The following is a 21,024-nucleotide window of genomic DNA, read 5'->3' as shown; positions in this document are numbered from 1 at the left end:
AAAGTTGAGCCAAATGCTAGAAACTTGCAGCGTGTACACAGTAGCCACTCAATCTTTTGGAAAGCTGTGATGAGTGTGACATTATAGTACAGAGTCTCAATTATTGTCCTCATCACTTCAGCATCATGCAGCAGAGTGGCGCAGCGGAAGCGTGCTGGGCCCATAACCCAGAGGTCGATGGATCGAAACCATCCTCTGCTATCATTTTGAAACATGAAGCGATTCTCCATAAAAGTCACTCAATGATGTTTTCATACCCAATTAAAGCACAGTGTGTTTTTATAAATGAGGTAATTCAACAGTACATAGCGGAGACACTATCACGTTAATCTGACAGGGTTGGGCGTCCTAGCGGCTCAGTCATACATGTAGCTGCTCCATCCTCAGTTCCTACACGCAGACTCTCACCCTCCACTGCCTCCAAAGAGGTACTCTGAATGTTTTCATTCAACTCCTCACATGCTTGGATATTAAAACTAAATCTGAACCAAAGATGTTAACCTTTAACCACCAAAATCTAGGAGTTAACATATTAATTCTGCTGCAGAGATCACATGTTTTTGTGCGGCACATCAGCGTCTGCCCTTACCAACAGCTCTCTTGAGACCTTCATCTGTGTCTATTACGTGTATGGCTCCTCTCTTTCATTCTTAGATATTCGTTTTCTTTTAAATGTTTGCATCTGTTGCATTTTGGAAACGTCACCAACACCTCCACTTGCTCTGAGTGAATCCTGTTTAGGAGCTGTGTTCTAGACTTTTTACTGGGGGGCTGCCTGGAGAAACTCCCGAGAAAGTCTGGAGGCTTTCACTCTTACATTTAGGTTCACACACATCGCTCCTCAGGAGATTGTATGGAGGTTCTCAGGAGTTCAGTTTAGGTCTGAAAGCAGCAACACTGTCAACTCTGACCCAGTTCCTACTGCAAATATATATTGCTATTGTTCCCATTGGCCAAATAGATAAGGCAATGGACTTACAGCTAGTGACTGAAGGTTCAAGTAAAAGTTATGCAAACAGGTATAGATACTCCACCTGTTTAATACAATTTAGTAGCGTAAGCAGCCATTATTGTAAAAGTCAGGTGAACACACGTCTTCCAAGCTCAATTTCCCCAATAAGTTACACAGGCCTTTTATAAATAATAAAGACTTCAGCGATTACAAAATTACATTTGACGTCACTTCAGAAGAAGCGTGCTGAACCCATAACCAAGAGGTCAATAGATCGAAACTATCCTCTGTTGTTGGTGTTTTACTCTGAGGTGATTGTTAAACAACACTGGGACAGGGACTCAAGCTGTTTAATACAAAAAAACCTTGAATTGCAGTGTGGGTTAAAATAGGGCTAAAGTTGTTTTTTAGATGTCTAGGTTACATGTAATATATGTTTTCATCCCCACTTAAAGCACAGTGTGTTTTTATAAATGAGGTAATTCACCAGTACATAGCGGAGACACGTGTCACATTAATCTGACAGGGTTGGGCGTCCTGGCGGCTCAGTCATACATGTAGCTGCTCCATCCTAAATTCCTACATGCAGACTCTCACCCTCCACTGCCTCCAAAGAGGTACTCTGGCTGTTTTCATTCAATTCCTCACATGCTTGGAAAATAAAATTCATTCTGAAACAAAGATGTTAACCTTTTACCACCAAAATCTAGCAGCTAACATATTAATTCTGCTGCAGAGATCACATGTTTTTGTGCAGCACATCAGCGTCTGCCCTTATCAACAGCTCTCTTGACATCTTCATCTGTGTCTATTACGTGTATGTCTCGTCTCTTTCATTCTTAGATATTCATTTTCTTTTAAATGTTTGCATCTGTTGTGTTTTAGAACAAATCAACACCTCTACTTGCTCTGAGTGAATCCTGTTTAGGAGCTGTGTTCTAGACTTTTTACTGGGGGGCTGCCTGGAGAAATCTAGAGGCTCTCACTCTAACATTTAGGTTTACACACATCGCTCCTCAGGAGATTGTATGGAGGTTCTCAGGAGTTCAGTTCACATCTGAAAGCAGCAAAACTGACGCAGTTCCTACTGTAAATATAGATTGCCATTGTTCCCATTGGCCATATAGATAAGGCAATGGACTTACAGCTAGTGACTGTGGGTTCAAGTAAAAGTTATGCAAACAGGTATAGGTACTCCACCTGTTTAATACAATTTAGTAGCGTAAGCAGTCATTAATGTAAAAGTCAGGTGAACACACGTCTTCCAAGGTCAATCTCCCCAATAAGTTACACAGGCTTTCTATAAATAATAAAGACTTTAGCAATAACAAAATAACATTTGACGTCACTCCAGCGGAAGCGTGCTGAACCCATAACCAAGAGGTCAATAGATTGAAACTATCCTCTGTTGTTGGTGTTTTACTCGGAGGTGATTGTTAAAGAAATACTGGGACAGGGACTCAAGCTGTTTAATACAAAACCTCCTTGAATTGTAAGAAATTAAGATTATTCCTGTGTCAGGTTACAAAAACCTAGAGTCATACATCTGTTGTGATAATCTCTTGTGGAAAATAGGCAGCTTGACAAACCTTTCCTGTTTCACAATTCCACCTTGCAACGTCAACAACAACCTTCCTCTTTAGTATACTGGAGGAAAGAGGCCACATAGCCTGGAAATATGCTCAGTTCAATATTCAAAAAGTGCAAAAACTTAATGCAAACTTTTGGTAATCCCAGTAGGGTACAAATTCTGAGTCTTACCTTGTGCTTCAAAGTTAGTCAGACTCTCTTTCTTCTCAGCACCTCAGTGTGAATTCAGCTCCTCACGAAAACATAGTTAGACTTTGGAAGACGCAGCCAGAAAATTTTTCTTTCTACAGACTTTGAAGAAGACGTCTCAGTTATTTAGAGCACATGTTTGCCTGAAAAAACCCTGCCTTATCAGCCAGCGACAAGTTTAAATCAGGGCTGATTCATTTAATAAATCCAACATCCCTGTTGGATTTATTAAACTGTAGTGCCTTTAATGTCATTCATCTTTAGTAGGGGAGGGAGAGCAAAACACACATTCGTCACTAACACTCAGTGCAGGAAATATGAGGTTAATGTACTTGAACGAACGAAGATGGTTCATTTTTCAGGAAGGAGCACGGATTTTCACTTTTAAAATATGTAACACAAAGCAGTTAAATCATGTTACAGCTGTACAAAACCATGTCTTCTTTTCTTTTAATCTACATCTTCTCTCTCTTTCACTTTCAGGAGACCACCATCAATAATCACTCATTCTGAGCAGCTTTTCTTTGTCTCTTTCTGAATCTACGTTTCTCCTTTTCTTTCTCTCTCTTATCTCTCCTTCAGGTGCTCACCCCCGCCTCCCTTTCTTCCCAAATCCACCTGGACTTCCCAGGATCCCGCTAAAGGCATCTCTGGTTCTCTTTGTTTCTAATTTTTCCCGTCCCTCTCATTCTCCATCCCTCCCTCCCACTATCTCTCCTTCCCTCCATCACTCTCTCCATCTGTGTGTCTGGACTATTTTCTCTTGAGGATTGGTCCTGTGTCTTCTTCTCAAAAAAAAAAAGAGGTTGTTTCCCCCTGAGGGAAGATAGTCTTGTCTGGCCCGCAGACTTGCAGCCTCAGCCCCTATCTTTCTCCTCCTCCTTCTCCTAATTGTCTGGCCACAGCCCTGAGGCAGACTCCCTTAACCTACTCATTTCTCTGCTGTTCCCTCATTCCCTCTCTCCTTGCCCAGCCACCCAGAATGGCAACATCTTCCTCCTCCTTGTCGCCTTTGTGACTACGGTCCCTGTCTTCATTCCTTGTGGCCATCCCGATTAATTTGCCAATAATCGCCCTGCCTTCATCTTGTCCTGTCCTTTAACCTTGGGGCTATTGACCCTATTCCTTTCGCTGCACCATTATTTTCTCCATGACACATTTCCCCCCTCTAGCCACTGCTGTTATCTCCATTTTCACGTCTCTTTGAGTTTATGTCCAGACTGAGATGTCCATTTGGAAGGTGTCTGCTATCCCACAGTTGTAGTGAAGTACATACACTTTTCCCCCCAAAATGACATGAGGTATCATCTTTGAAAAGATAAGTTCACTTATGATGTTCAATGGAAAATTTTCTCTACATCTACTTAAAATAACTTTAAGACTGGGAACTAGGCCAGCAGGAATATAGCCTTTGGCCAAACACCAATAATTTACATTAAGTAACTATAGCTTTTAAAAAGTCTCACTCCTACACTCCTCCTTGTCCCCCCCACTCTCCACCTTACTGTCTTCTCCATTCTTTCCAATTAACCCCATTCCCATCCTTCCCTCCCTCCCTGTCTCCATCACAACGCCCCTCGCACCCTTTTAGCTGCACTTCACCTCACTCATCCTCTCCTTGTCCAATGAGGGGAAAAGCCTTTTGTCTGGGCTGTAGTGTTTCCTTGTTCATAAATATCACATCTCTTTTGTCCTCCTCCTATTCTGTCTGTCTATTGTGAATTTCTTTTTCATTCTGAACTCCCTGGTAGCACTTAAAATACATGTCTACATTGTAAAGAGATGTAAGGAAAAAGTACTGCTGATGATCAGGGAGGATCTTTGTTATTTTTAAAACTTACTTAAAGTTTTCTCTCCAGGATTTTCACTCTAATTAGCGATCCTATATAGCTTCCCTTGTGTCGCTTTCAGGCTACCATAGCTCAAGGGGAATATAAAACTAGTGCTAAGAGGGGAGGCTGTACCAGACATTTGCATAACAGCAGGCAAACTATGCCCATGTTACTGTAATTTCCACTTCAGACATCTTTTAAATACCAGCCACATGTGAAAAATGATCTAAATTTTTCATTTTTTTCCTGAGGAAAAATGTGTCTTTTTTGTCCAGAGCTCCTTTCGTTCCTCATCTTCTATTTACTTTTACTCCACTGAAGCAACGTTTCTACTCAGTCCTCTTAATCAGGTCTTCTTTCCCTCTGCTCCATCTTCACTTTCTCCTTCATGGTGTAGAGCAATGACACTCTGATTACATCAATTCTTTCTCTCCTCCTCTAACCTCTGCCTGCATTTTCCTGGTCTACACCTCTAGCTTTAACCTCTGCTCTCCTCTTACTTGTCCTACTTAATTTTTCTCTCTCCCCATCTTTCTAAGCTCACCTCCTCCCTTCTCATCCCTCCTCTCCCCCTCTATCATTCTCCTCTTTTTTCTCCTTTTGATAAACTGGGCTTCCATTCAAGTTTTTTTCCCACACAAGCTATGATGGATTAGAAAGGCTGAATGTAGGTGTCGAGACATGATTAATTTCCTTCAGTATCACAAAACATGTTTTCATACCCACATAAAGCACAGTGTGTTTTTATAAATGAGGTAATTCACCAGTACATAGCGGAGACACATTTGTCATGTTAATCTGACAGGGTTGGGCGTCCTGGTGGCTCAGTCATACATGTATCTACTCCATCCTCCGTTGCTACACACAGACTCTCACCTCCACTCTCTTTTTTGTGCTACTATCCACTAAAGCCAAACAGCCTCAGAGACAACCCACAAGTAGTCCCCTTTTGGAGTAAACTAGAATAACCCCTGCATTTCCATCCCTATGGTAACCAATGCACTCATTATTATTTACTCATATGAGGTGACCATGATATTGACCTTTGACCACTAAATCTAATCAGTTAGTAAGAGTCACAACTAGTCAATTTCCTATCAGGTCATCTTTGAGTCCATGTGAACGTGTGTACCATATGTGATGTACTTCCCTTTAGGCGTTCTTGAGATATCATGTTCTCAAGAATGGGGCAAACAGATAATGCTGATTACTGTGAATGCCATCAGTACGTGTGACAAGTTGCCTATGCACACGTCACTCTATAGCGCCGTGTTTTCAACGAAATTTGTATGGAATAACATTTCAAAACAGGCCCCAGTGGCCTAATGGATAAGGCACTGGCCTCCTAAGCCAGGGATTGTGGGTTCGAGTCCCATCTGGGGTGATCAACAGCAGAGTGGCGCAGCGGAAGCGTGCTGGGCCCATAACCCAGAGGTCGATAGATCGAAACTATCCTCTGCTAATTTTCTTTTACACAAAGATAGGGACATCAATTCTTGCTGTGTCATGAGCTACAGAGAGATGACAGAACACATGTTGCTCGCAGACCAATAACTGTTTGCATGTGTTTGATGTCACCAGAAAAGAAGCCCTCGCAAGTGACCTCCTGAACTTTTTCACTCTGTAATAACCCCTTCAGGAACAATCAATTCCTGCTTGACAAATTTGGATAAAAAATGTTGTCCATAAAACATCAACTTCCCTAAAAATGTCACTCAACTGTCCTGTCGCAAGTCAAAAGAGTTTTGACACTTTCAATTCCCATTAACTCCTATTCAGGCCTCATTCAGCTTTTTATTAAAATACCATCTCATTTAAGATTCCATGTGTTTGTCCCACTTCCAGATGTCTTCTGCACGGGGATGAGTGCTAATTTACTGAAACAACGCACACTAAGACGGATCACTGCATTAGCACAGAGAAAATCAGCCTCATATAAAAAAAGCCTTAAAGCAAAGTTACTGCAATGACAGCAGGTGAAGATGTATCAATCTTATTTGTTTTGTAATTTTATGACTAAACATGCTGTAGTTGGTTTTGTTGTAATAGCACCTCAAACATTTTAAGTTATATCTGCATTAGTCTTGGGGTAAATATAGCTGGTGTCCATTTCACATAGAGAAGTATATAGTAGTTGATCCCTCTAACCTTTATCATCCCCATCCTAACTTTGTCCTCTCCCCTTCTTCTTGTCATCCTGTCTTTTACTTTGCATAATTATCTCTTTCTGACCTCTGTAGACTTTTCCCCTCATCATACAGAGTGGTTGACAAGATGACAGCTCCTTTCCTCATCTTCTCTCCCTCCATTTGTCAGTTTTGCCCTTTAAGCATGAAACATAGTTAATATTCCTCTTCTTCTCCTTTCCCGCCCTCATTTATATTCAGATACAATACTTATGCTTCAGTACAGTCCCAGACTGCTCCAGTGTTATGCTTAACATACATACTCACTGCATATTTTTCTCCCAACTTTACCTTCCCTTCCAACGTCAGTGCTTGATGTAATTATGAGGATATGAGCGCTCTCTTCTGCCCGGAACATTACATTTTACACACACAAAATATATGACAAAAAGGCCAGAAAATACCCCATTGTCTCTAACGTCATGATAATGGAGTCTAACCGCAGAGGGCCGTTGTGTCCTGCTCTAAAACCTCATAGCATGCCTGTCCTGCACAACAACAGCAGTAAACAGCCTTTTTGTGTGTTGAACTTTTCTCTAGATGAGAATAGGGGTTGTTCCAGCTTGCAGGGACAGCAGGAAGAATGTCTGTCCTCGTTTATTGAGAAAACAGCCGACATGAATCACTTCCACTCAACTTTTGGGTTTTTTAACAATTGTGGTTCAATTCGGCTTGGCAGATAACAGTGACATCGACAACAAGAGCCAGACACATTAACAGTAAGTCTCATAAACGTGAATGCAGCCTCCGCAGTCCTAGACACAAAAGTAACTGAACAATAACCCCAAAGCAAATTTGTCTCCTATGTCAGAACAAGAGGCAATCAAATTCCAGATGCTCTGTTCAAAACAAGTGTGAGGGCGCTCAAAAACATCGTCAAACGTGTGAGTAAACGACCACAAACATAAACTACAGGAAACAGAGGTGAATAAACCATTTACAAGTTCTCAGATTTTAACAAAATATGTTGTTTGTTAGGCACAAAAACAAACTGGTGAGGTCAAGGGAAATATCCTGGTTTATCATAATAGCTACAACAACACTTACTGAAAAGACTGATGCTTTATCAGTGTATATTTAGTCTATGTTTTTTTCTGGGGAGGATCACTATTTAACTTGAATTGTTCAGTAGAGCAAAAACCTCTGCCAAAACCCCAACATCCCCTAATTTAATTTAAACTGCACCAAATTGCACACACTCGCAGATATCAGTTTCTTAAATGTTGCAGATTCTTTTCATCAAGTTCTATGAATTATTACATGGGAAAACTTCCTGGATCTGTCCCCTGATCTGGATCGGCACCAAAATGTTATACGTTGACCCATCCCACTTCCTTTTCATTGAAATCCATCAAGTTTTTTGTGTAATCTTGCTTACAAACCAACCAACAAACAGAAACAGGTGAAGACATAACTTACTTGGCGAAGTCATAAAGACAAGCACCCATAAATGTATCCATGCTGTACCTGCTTATGTTGCCAGTGTGTCATAGGGGGGATCCAGGATCATCAAACTACACATTACTGCCTTTGCATAGTTTACATTGACTGTTAACAGGTATAGGTTTTCCCCGTCACAGGATGAATCATGATTTAATTGTGGTATAACCAGCAAAGGCATTTATTCCACCTTATAAATCACAGATTGTCTACCATCTGTGTAGTTCGAATTCCTATCATTCTTCTTGTAAGACATTTTATGAGCTGCTCAGGGACCAAAAAGTTCAAGTTGTAAAGGTGAATGTTGCCTATGTTTGTATTGGATGGTATGCACAGAATAAATACATACACGGGGTAGGGCTGGGTGATATGGGCTGGAATTAATCACCAGCTTACCAGACTACTTATAAAAACTGGGCCTTCAAATTTTCGTTTGAAAAGTATTGTAATCCAGGATTCACATTTTTAGAGAGAGTTGTTTGTTTGTGACATCAACATCTATTATTTGTGAACTTTATGGTGTTGTTTTCACCTTTAAACATTTTTTATACAAATACACACAAAGACACACACTCACACATAATTTCAATGTGAACTCTCACACTCACAAAGTTTGGTGACTGGTGGTTTATTAGGTGATTCATTTCGATGTTTTCTGTGACTGAGGAGCTTCAAAATGTTGTGCATAATCTAATGACTGTACACACAATAACACACACTAACACACACACTCACACATAGTCAGGTGGGATGGGTGGGATCTACTTCTATGAGGGACCCGCGGACCATCAAGGTTATATTGGATTTGTAGTGATTCTGTGTCACAGACCATGGCGTAAACACAACACTCACAGCATTCTTAACCTGATGAGTTAATCTCCTGTATACGGGTTTGCGGTTTTGAATGACTGTTCTGCTGAGAAGTGTTCACAAACAAATTTGTAGGCAAACTTATCAGATGTGTGAAATGTGGCCACAGGAATGCTGGCTAGAAATGTTTATGCTCCCGACAAGTCAGAACTGCATTGTGTACACTGACAGGCTGAAGCTTGTGAAAGTGTGTTAACAGCTCCAAAGCCTTGTGTGTGTGTGTGTGTGTGTGTGTGTGTGTGTGTGTGTGTGTGTGTGTGTATGTGTGCCTGCATTGAAACACTTCATATTTGCATATGTGAAAAGGTTAGACTATTAGAAAGAAAAAGTGTATTATTTAGTTTATTGTAAGATTTAATGCAAGTTCACACCAAGTTATTCTGAGTGTGTGTGTTAGGCAGAGAGACGTTGTTTATTCTGCGATTTTCCGTTTACAAACACAGTAGTGATAAGAAACCAGCCCTGTCTCCACAAAGCTCTCTCTCTGTTGTTGTGTGCTCTCTTTGCACATGTCCAATGCTTTTTGACAGTGAGCAAAACCTGAAGCCCCAATGGTCATCTGAGGTGACTGTGTTTTGCTTCACAAGTTGCTAAATGTAGACAATGGTGAACTTCTCCCACAGGGAAAAGTAGCATGAGAAGATTATACACGTTGGTGGAATAGAGAAGGAAAAGGGCTTTTAAGCCTGAACTGTACGTTCAAGTCCCCTCTCAGAGAGACAACAAGATAATTAGCTCCATAGCACTTATAAGTACTTTAGCACTTATAAGTACTTGAGCTGGTAAAATATTTAGAACATATTCAGAACAAGTATAAAAACATAATTTGGAAGAAATATAAGGTACAAGAACTCTGTCATACACCTGCAAACGCACTTGTTTTCCCGTCCAACAAATGAATGCACCTGTGCCCATCTGTATCATGAGGAAGTGGGGATTTCAGAAACAGACTTGTCGGTATCAGGGAAACAGTCTCTTTTGCAAAGACGGATAACTCAGCCCAAGCATTGTTGCTTGGTTACGTCATTGCTTTGTCCCATGTCGCCCCAGCTTTCAATGCTCTGTACCACAACTTTTGCGCCCTGCCTTTCATGTTCCTTTCTTTGTTTTCTGTATGAACGCTTTGACAATGTTTCCATTGTGGTGTATGACAGCAGAGTGGCGCAGCGGAAGCGTGCTGGGCCCATAACCCAGAGGTCGATGGATCGAAACCATCCTCTGCTAATAGCCTTTTACCAGCAGCTGATTATTAGCAATAGTCAACACCATAGAGTTGATGAAAGCTGTCATGGAAGGTTTAAAGAAATCTGTGACCGTTTCTGTCTAACAATAAACACCAGACCCACCCACTGCCATAGTTCTTCTAGACCTGCTTACAATTGGGCTCATATTGTGTAGTCTGACCCATTACCTAAAGAATTACTTCAGCTGTATAGCACCGCACTGGAGCTTTCAATTCCCTGAATGACCATAGCACCTTTGCGTTACACCCTTTCTGCCAGTTAACAGCCATCCTGGGACCAGAATTAACAGCCATGTGTTTCAAACACCAACCCACAATTGTTAACACACACTTTTCATCTAAAAACAGTACTTAGAGCTGTGAAGCCCCAGTGGCCCAATGCAGTCCTACCTGTAGTGACTCTTAGCAGAGTGGGGCTGTGGGAGCATGCAGGGCCCATAACCCAGAGGTTGATGGATTGAAACCAGTCTCCAGGATTTATTCTTGAGGGGATTTAAAATATTTGAACCTCCACTTTACTAAAAGTAATAACACTGCTGGACATAAAGTGGTGCTTGTAGTACAGAGCAGCACAGAGGGAGAAAACCTCCTGAGATGTGACTGGAAGCTGTTTTCTTAGCGAGCTAGAACGGGTTAGGAAGAAAAGCCATATTAGAATATTCGACCTGCAACGAGACCAACCAACTCTGCTTATTACATTATTTTTAATGTGACATGTGATGAGGCCATCCCAGGATTTAGAGATCTCCAGAGGATCTTCTTTTATTAACATGAAGTATGAATCATATTCAGAAACACTGACATAAAACGACACACAGAGGCAAATACCTGTCCACCATGTTGATAAGAATCTTACAGCTCATAACTAGTCTGCAGTGTTGTTAAGAAAATGCTTTACCACCCTCTAAAAAGCTATACAGCAGATTTCTGACCTGGTGATTAATGAGCAGAGTCAGTTTTATCAGGACCAGACATTTGGTAAACGTAAAGTCTCAGCACTCAGTAGCTAAAGACAACTGTCTGGATTGACAGGGTCTTTCAAAGCAGCACAACAATGAAGGCTGGTTTTTGCCCTTAATAAGTATAGAGTAATATGTTCATCACCAATGATTTTTGTAAAAAATACTAAAATTTGGATATCTGGGCCAAATCTTTGCTGTCTTGCACTCACTGAATTACAGTCATGCTAGTTTCTTTAATCACACAAGTTAAACGGCTCTCGACACAAAACACACACAGTGATACTTTTTTGTATTTTGGCTAATCTCTATTCACAGCTATCAACATAAGAATGCAGATCTGTTCTGCCTCTTTTGCTCTCCACGTGGTCTGTTTACCTGCAGGCAACCAAAGCCTGCCCAAACATGATTGGTCGAACTCGACAGGAAAACTAGAAGGCTTCTGGCCTCAGACTCTTCTCCCTCAGCTGCAGATTTTTGCATATTCACATGAAAAATTAGCTTGTAGAGAGTCTACAAGACTAAGACTACCATGAGTAAAGCACTAGTTCACGGCTTAATGCAGAAAATTTGAGTCAAACATCTGCAGATAGACTGATGAATAGAGTGAGTGGACAGTGAGACAAAGGCTAACACCCTAATTCACTCAAAATACCCTTTAAAGAGTCATGCCTACATAGATGTGCTCCTGACACACACACACACACACACACACACACACACACACACACACACACACACACACACACACACACACACACACACACACACACACACACACACACACACACACACACACACACACACACAGAGCCAACCAGAGGACTCTGGCGCAGACCTCAATATCTGAATAAGTCCACAGCAACTGAATGTTGAATGGTTGCTGTGGTTACCAAGGCTGAGGCACGAAGACGAACCCAAGGTGACCGTCAGGCCTGTTGATCACCGTGGTAACAGTGGAGCCATGCAGACACACTTACAGACAGAGGCTGTGGTTGAGCACTAAGTTTCTTCAGCGTGCAAACTCTCTGTCACCTCAAACTATTTGAGCCACAAGTTCCTGCTCCTCATGAATCACACTCATTAACACACACACACACACACACATGTTGATGTTACCAGTGGTTGAGGCCTGTCGGATGTGTTTAGTTTTATTGTGCATCTATTTTGCTGTCATTTGATGATTGTGTGTGTACTCACGCAGCTGGTCAAAGTGCGTCTGCAGGCCGTCTGGTCCTGGGACCGAGCACACCATGCGAGCCTTTTGGAAGGTACTCCACTTATTAACTAAACTCCTCTGGCCGCCAATGTCATTCTAAAAAAAATCCAGAATAATTAAAATACATGAAAAATTAGACATTAAAACAATGTACAAACATAATGTGTCCCAGCCAGTAATCTCTGTTTTATACAAATATTTTAAGAGAATCCTTGGAACACGAGCCACCTCATGAAGTAAATCTAACCAAAGAATAAAGAATTTAAAGCCTATTGTAAAGACACTTTTTTTGTGACCTGGAATTACTACCATTCTATCTTACTTCAGAAATGCTATTTAATGCACAATTTCTTTTTGAAAATTACACAGACTGATACTGACGGATATTTTACCTATTTTCCAACTGTTGTGTAACATATAATCACAAACACATAACCAGACAAACAACAGATATTCATGCAAATATTCAAACAAAGTCATGCATGTTTATACAGATCCACATAAAGAAGCAGATGATACAAACACATAAACAGTTCTTTAAACACAGACTTCAATAAGCGTATCTATACCAGACTCCTGGAAATTCCAGTCATACATATCCATTCTTTTACATAAACACACACCTCAGAAGACACTCCCACACACACACACACACACACACACACAGACCAGCAAATACAAACTCTACCTGTTCAGCCAGACATTTACGTAAATTACACGCAGACAGTAACTGATATGAGAACACAAACACATGTACCTGGTCTCTATCTTTCTCTAACAAAGTCAGCACCGTACCTTGCACACACGCGCCACCCTGGAGTAGAGCACTTTCCCAGCAGCCCCTTCTGCCTCCTGAGCGCGCTCAGTGAAGAACACGTAGACCTTATCATCTTCTGGGTTATCAGTTTCAGACAGTGGCGCTACCCGTACAAACTGGGCATCTGGCGAGAGAGAGAGGTGCACGCACACGAACACACACAAACACATACACAAAAACATGGGTAAATTATAAATCAAATGTAATGCAAACCAACTCTACTGATATGCACCCAACATGCATATAAGAATGTGCAAGAGATAGAGCAAAGGGATGATGGAGGTACAATTGACTTTTTGGATGGCAGAGAAAGTCAACCTGTATCTTGTTGTTATCAGTGGCAGACGTCAACACACTAGCCTGATAAAAAACCAAGCGAGCGTGTAGGACATGGTTTCTGACATGCTGATTTAAAGTAGAAGATACTCAGTTCAGTTTAGGATATTCAGTTTATAAAAACAAGAATAAAAAAAAGGATTGTTGTTATTGTGATTGGTTTTCATTTAAAAAGAGCCAGTAAAAACTGAACTGTCAGCATATTAGAAGGGTACTGCATGTTTTAGTTGATGACTCACAGTTTAGACAGGCGGACATTAACATGTTATAAAGGTGTCAATCTGGGGAGCATGTGCAAGGTAACTTTATCTTGTATTTTTTGGGATACAAATGTTTTCTGATTTCTAGCAGAAATCCTGAAACTTTATTTTGACATTCACTAGATCCACTTGCAAACTTAAGGGGATAGAGTGATTTTTTGTGTGCTTACTCTGCAGCCAGGTGGAGTCGTACTGCTCAGTGCGGATGACATGGCGGCTGCCCAGACTGCGGAAGAAGGCAGAGTCCCTGCTCATGAAGTCTGAGGTGATCCCAGCATACAGTTCTCCATCTTCATTGAAAAACAAAACGTTTAGTTATTCTTAGTAAAAACAGAACGGATAATGTTGTTGACAATCAGAATTTTTGATTTATTCTAACATATTCTCAAGGTGGTTCATAAAATAAACTTTATTGGTCCCATCTTCTGATTTTCTAATTCCATCATTTTTTTCTGATAAGTAACTGGAAAAAACCTCACAAATATGTTGGAGCAGTTCCTGCGTTAACTTGTAATTTGTTGTAAACTGAGAGCAGGAAACAGACAGTCAACATACCAACAACAGCAGAGGCTGTTTTCTGGAACGGATCGTAAGGGCATTTGCCCTTCCCACACTCTGTCTGGCTGTAGGAGAGAGTCTGGTGCTCTGACTGGAAAAGAAAACCAAGACAGAAATCACTCAGACATGCGAGATGAGAGAGAAAAAAAATGTTTGGGCCGGCTGACTGGCAAATTAATTCTTTAATACATAATATTTTATATATCCACTGATTGTGTCCAATAAGCAGGAAAAAAGTTTTTCACACGCATACACCTGCATACACACACACTTACACACTTACACAATTACGCACTTACACACTTACACACACACACACACACACACACACACACACACACACACACACACACACACACACACACACACACACACACACACACACACACACACACACACACACACACACATACACACACACAAAGAGCAAGCGGCCAAGTGAGGGTAATTGGGCTAAGTGGAGGGATTTAAAAATGTGTGAAGTCCAGTCTTAAAACAGTCAGCACCACCAGCTCCTCTAAGCACCTAGTCTGAACCTCTGCTCTGATCTCACACACCCTTTCATGGGATTAGGTCTTAGCTGACACACACACTAACACACACACACATTGCTGAAAGGCATGCATGCAGCCTAACAAAAAACAGATCCAGGAATGCATACATACCCACACACACAAAATCCCACATAGTCTCTGACCCCACAACTGGCACAGGTTTACACACACATGCACACACACTGAGGGAATTTAGAACCATTAACCTATTTCTGAGAGAATGATAACCCACATGTGTCTTAATGATGATTAATTATCAGCGGGGTATAAGGGAGACACTCCCGGGCTCTAGAATTACATTTATATTATATTTGACACAAAGATGTCAAATAAAAAATCTACAATGTCCAGTAGCCCCCAGAGTGCAGCCTCAATGACAAAAGGAACACTGTGTATATTACAGACAGATGGCATAGAGTAAACCTTGGTAGATATATGGGCATAGGGGCAGACACCACACGTATGATATTTCAGCTGCTGATAGACCGGTGTATAAGGGCTGGTGCTGGGAGTTAGAACACACACACAGGAGAGTGGGTGGTAGGAACAGCAGCCTGTTCTGCAGTCAACTTCGACGTTTGCATATTAATTTCAATTTTGTTTTATATGCATATTTTTCTTGGTCTTTTTTCCCACCTCACTGCTGTCGTTGAATGTGGGCTCTCATCGAACACTTGCCAAATCCAACCTGTACTTATCCTACAGCACAGCGCCCTGCTCTGTCTCACACTGGGTCCCACTGTCCTTGGGAGGGGAGTCTGCTTTGGGAGTCGACCCCCGCTCACTCACACACAAACACACACACACACACACACACCTCACAGTTGTCCAATAATGTGGGCTCTCATCGAACACCTTCAAATGACTAGATTACAACTGCTCAGTTTTAACTGAGCTCAGAAAATCCAGTTTTCTAATCTTGCTCCTGCAACAGGGAACAACATACAAAACAACCTAATGCTCAACTCATTTTTATCCTCAGGGCAAATTAAGTTGTTTATCTCATACATTTGTGTTGTTTTACCTCCAGCTGTTCTTGTTTTAATTGATACATTTGTTTTAAATTACATTTTTGAACTTATGCATTTGCTTTTGCAATTTAGCAAATGTGACTGTTTCTTTTATGTTTTAATGGTGATTTGGAATACTTTGTTCATTTTCTGTACTTGACTACAATGTAAATTAGGGTCTCTCCCTCAATGTATTACCGAGTTAAGATAAATGTTGAATGATCTAAAAGAAGCTTGACAATATCTTGCAAGCTATTTATTTAAAAGGCAACTACAGCTGTGTGGATGTGGTGGGCAGGAGAGACCAGTTCCATCCAATGAAAATCATTCTGCTCTAATGTTATATCTGGAGGTCCTTAAAATATATTCTTCAATCTTCAATTATAGGGTTAATATATAGTTAAAATGTGAAAATCTGCCACGTCACACCCACAGTACGTGCCTAGATTTGTTGTTAATGCTTTCATGGTGTGGTCCAGTTTGCCTTTTTATCCTTCTTTTATAGTGAAAATCATGTCAGATAGTATGGGTGTTCTGAGTGTGTCTATGTGTAAACTGCTGCTAAAAGTTCTTTCACATAAAGATTAAGAAACACCACGTTGATCCAGTGATTCTCCTTCCAGTCACAGCGAAAGAGGCACTACGTTCTACTTAAGCGGCTAAACAAAAGGATTACTTGTGTGTATATGTGTGTTTGCAGTTACCCGCTGGAAGACGCTGGTAGCGACGAGAGCACAGCGAGGGTTGAAGGCCCCGGTGCCACATACGTACAGATGAGTCTGATTAAAAGGCTGCAGAACTCGCAGGAAGTTGGCACACTCCAACTGAGAGAGACAGAGAGAGAAACAAGTTTAGACATAATGCAGATGCTGAATATTTCAGGTCATTGTTTTATTACATATTTAAGATATTGGCTATATTGTCCATTTTGTCCAATACCTGTCCTTTTTTTTGTCTGAATAAATGCAGCCACCCTGAGTCTTGGTATCCCTGCCAGCATCTCTCATGTTTATTGTTCCCAAATGAATCAGATTCTTTCAACTTCATTTCCGTTCTAGATTGTAATCTACCATCCAACTGGTTTGCTTAACTGTCTGACATTGTTTCAGAAAATTCCTTGTGTGGTAGTGCACAGTCACTGATCCATATCTGTGTAGGATTCTAGGTAAATATATCTCCTCCCCGATGTGAATTTAAAAGATGATGACCTGCCAATCATCCGCGCAGTAGTTACTGCAGTACCTGTAAGTGTGTGTATTTGTATGTGTGTGCAATGCGTCCTAAATCACCTCTGGATCCTTCCCAGCCATGAGACATTCCTGGACGCGGTCCGGACTGGCTGGCCAGTACAGCTGCAGAGAGCAAGAGAGATAAAGTAAACAAAGAGGGGAGAGAAAGAGATTTTAAAAGTGTTTTTGTTACTCAGGCTACAATTTCTGGTAAAAGGCTATTGGCATTGGCAGGTGCTTTGCGAGGACGTGAGGCAGAGAGTGAGAGCTATGTATGACTGATCTAGAAGAAAGAGGACTAGAGAGGGAAAGAGGGAGATTTTAATGTTTGATGTCCAAACAGCAAGAAGAATTTAAAAACCAAATGGCTGGGTGCTGGTGAGTCATGATTACAAACCAAGCTGTCAGAGCAGCAGTAATAATTCTGGTTTCACGGAAATGCACCAACTGTCAATACTTTGTAAGAAGCAGATTTCTTCGTTCAGCTCATCCCTGTTTACAGTACTTCTAATGTAAACAAATGTTCATAGGATATTTTTTGTATTATGACTTAAGTACTGACACCAACTCCAGCTGTCAATGGTTTTGTTACAAGGACGAATGGATAAATTGTCACAGCATATTGCAAAATGTGACAGTTTAAACAATAAGAGGTATTTCAAGAATAAAACACGTTTGAAAGAAGCTTCATTAACCAACATTTGTCGTGCTCTCCTCATACATCTGCATACCTGAAATACAAACTATTCTGTATTTTGTTTATGAAATATTACCTTTTCAGACAACATACATCATCATATGACTTCATAAATAAACCTAGACTATTTTATTGCTTTAAGCACATTAAAGTTTATATATTTAAATTGATTTGCATCCAAATAAAAATCTGCAAAAAATTCACAAAAGGTTTCCCCACAATATTTCCATGATCATTTTGGATAAGCTTATCCTTCTCTATCCTCTTAATCATGCTGAAGACTGTTATGATGCTTTTAAATCCTGGTGACTAAGAAATTTGAGCACATTTATGAATCCAACTTCCCTCACACAAAGGTCAGACACTCCAGTCATGACCTATTTTATTTCTAAGTCATGACATATTTTCTGTGTAATGTACATTGAGTTTGTATTGGACTCAACAGGTCGTAAGGAGAATCATATGTTCTCCCTGTGACACTGGACAATGTTGGATAATCTGTTTTGGTTGGAGAGTTTGCCCACACAGAAGCTTATGTACATGCTTCATGTATTGTTGCCTATGTTCTTTCCATTCCATTGTATGTGGGTTCTTTGTCATGCGCATCAAGAAACATGTTAATGTTTGGTCAACAACATAATTCCTCTCATCTCTGCGATGCATATGTAATACAGACAATGGAACCTGTCAAACGTTATAAGCACAGAGGAGGTTGTTTCATTCATGGCTCAGGGGCAGACATGAAGAAGTTAACATAATCAAGCCTTTTGTGGAGGCCTGAAACAAATTAGAGGCAAAACATTACAAAGTGCCACATGTTTATATACTTTCTTAAACATTCTAAATCACAGCGTTTGAACAAAATCCATGGGTTGTTTCTCAATCAGGTCCAATTTGCTTTGGGCCTGTTTGGGTTTGCTTGCAGTGGATTATTGAGGTAAGACATGGAAAGATCCATTTGTAATTAGAAAATGGCCTACAGAGAGAGAGAGAGAGAGAGAGAGAGAGAGAGAGAGAGAGAGAGAGAGAGAGAAAGAGAGAGAGAGAGAGAGAGAGAGAGAGAGAGAGAGAGAGAGATAGAAGTGTGGCTTAGTGTCAGATGGCAGCTACATGACTAATCAAAATATTTCCCTGAGTCAGTCATTCCCTCAGAGACCACAATGGTGGAGCAGATTGAATCGATATGATAAGTGATCGTCGCCACTTATCACCACACAAACTGCGATGTGTGGTTCTGAGGGGAACGAAGGAACTTTAAATTGAAAACCCGTAAAGTTTCAGCCAAATAAAAAGTCTTACAGTCCAACTACAAAGCTCATTGTTAGTGTCACACGATCAGTGCATGGATGTTGGTCCTAACAGAAAACCCTCAAGCACTTGTTTGGTTTCTTTCCCCTTTTTTTGCCTGAAATTGCTTTAATCAAGAAAATGTGACACCAGCTCATCAAATGTGATTAATAGCAAATGATGATGCATTCAGGAAACAGTTTCTGCAAAGCCAGTAATTGCTCCCTGATGTCTTCATTCCTGCAGCGCGCCGTGTGGAGCCGAGACCATCAGATTAGATTAGAGACCACGTTCCCCCTTATCTCCAAATACCGACTGACAGGAACACGGACCACCACCAAAGGATTCTCACCAAGTAAAATCTCTGGTTAATGGGAATGCACCCCTGTGTGAAAAGCATGCTGTTCTGGCTGAATGTGGCTTTATGTATAAAGGGACTTAAATAAATAAAAGAAATGTGTTAAAATGCTCTTTGACTGCGAAAAGAAAGACAGAAAACAGAAACAATGGGTGTAATGGTAATGAGTACAGAAGAAATATGCAATGAAAGGCCACACACACTCAAACCCCTGGTGACCCATTGGGAAATGTGGGTTTCCAGCTGAAGACTCACTCAGAAGGAATTTCGTGAGAGCTGTTCGCCTGATCAAAGAAAAAGAATGACTGATGACAACATCGTCACCTTCCGCTCTCAGTCCTGCAATGAAGGAGCGGGTTACACATGTCCCTGGGCCAAAATTGGTTTCACTGCATCGGCTACGATTGTTGATAAATACACTTTAATTGTGTGTTAGGTTTAAAGTTGTGAGAAGATTAAACAAATGAAAGAGGCATCATTCGGTCTCTTGGAGCACTGCTGATAAGAAGACGTGGATGTCGGTAGCAGAGAAAATAAACAGAAATGCAGACACGGCACCGTGAGTGGCGTTAACACCACAAGGGAGAAAACAGCATATGAGCTGGAACAGTATAAACAGACTATAAATACTATATGTACAAATATATAACTTAACAGCCTGCACAGAGCTGAGTTATGCGTTGTCTATGACTATCTATCCTTTTGTTGGCTGGCTGCCTGGCTGAGTGGGTGGCTGGCCAGCTTGACTGCTGTCTCTCTGTCTGTTTCACTGTCTGTTTGTCTGCTTGCTCACCTGTTTAGCTGTCTAATAGCGTGTGTGTTCTTCTGACTGATGAGGGTATTGATTTGATCAGACAGAGTAGAGTTATTAAAAGGCTGTCCTTGCTGTGACCCTTATCTCAACCTGTCTGGCTGACAAACCATAATTGGGTCTGTTCGTCAGATTGGTTAAAAAATTCCACCCACAAAAAAAATGTCCACCCAGATATATCTTCTTGATCTGAATGGTGTGATTCCTGCTGTGAATTTTGGTTTGGGTTTGAATTTAGTTTACACTGCTGTCAGTCGTGTTTAGTCGCACCATTGATGTGTACAATGCAGACTCTGGGGCTTGGCAACATGAATATTATAGCTCAGTCTCATTAGGATGAGTGATTTTCACGGGACAGAAACAGCTGAATCAGGAAAAGGCAGAGCTGACAGGAAACTTCCTTCCTCAGGGTTTTAGGCCTCATATTATTAAGCTTCATATTATTGATGCCAAATAAAACTCCTGGTCTTTAAAATATTGATATGAAAATAAAATAACTACGAATTAATGATTCGTTGAATCAATATATTGTATTTAAAAGTAGCTGTGTTGTCTGATTATTACCTACTCCAATGAGGTTATGTTTTCACCTCTGTCCTTTTTAATTGGTTGGTTTGCATGTAAGCT

General features: G+C 40.8%; 1 protein-coding gene and 1 non-coding gene across 2 annotated transcripts in view; one reads left to right on the top strand and one right to left on the bottom strand.

Annotated features, from left to right (window-relative positions):
* The window catches only part of sema3h (sema domain, immunoglobulin domain (Ig), short basic domain, secreted, (semaphorin) 3H), a 186,804-nt gene that overhangs the window by 13,126 nt on the left and 152,654 nt on the right, over positions 1-21,024 (bottom strand). Inside the window, exons 3-8 of the mRNA XM_061075367.1 lie at positions 17,305-17,367; positions 16,720-16,839; positions 14,449-14,542; positions 14,064-14,183; positions 13,276-13,421; positions 12,462-12,576 (exon numbers count right to left, since the gene is read on the bottom strand). Of these exons, the coding sequence (XP_060931350.1) occupies positions 12,462-12,576; positions 13,276-13,421; positions 14,064-14,183; positions 14,449-14,542; positions 16,720-16,839; positions 17,305-17,367 (658 nt within the window). The remainder of the gene's footprint in view (positions 1-12,461; positions 12,577-13,275; positions 13,422-14,063; positions 14,184-14,448; positions 14,543-16,719; positions 16,840-17,304; positions 17,368-21,024) is intronic.
* On the top strand, positions 5,875-5,947 carry trnar-ccu (transfer RNA arginine (anticodon CCU)). Its single transcript has one exon. It is a non-coding gene; the product is annotated as a tRNA-Arg (tRNA).

This window comes from Limanda limanda, chromosome 7, assembly GCF_963576545.1.
Source record: "Limanda limanda chromosome 7, fLimLim1.1, whole genome shotgun sequence".
Taxonomy (NCBI): Eukaryota; Metazoa; Chordata; class Actinopteri; order Pleuronectiformes; family Pleuronectidae; genus Limanda; species Limanda limanda.
This window is presented reverse-complemented; position numbering and strand designations above follow the sequence as displayed.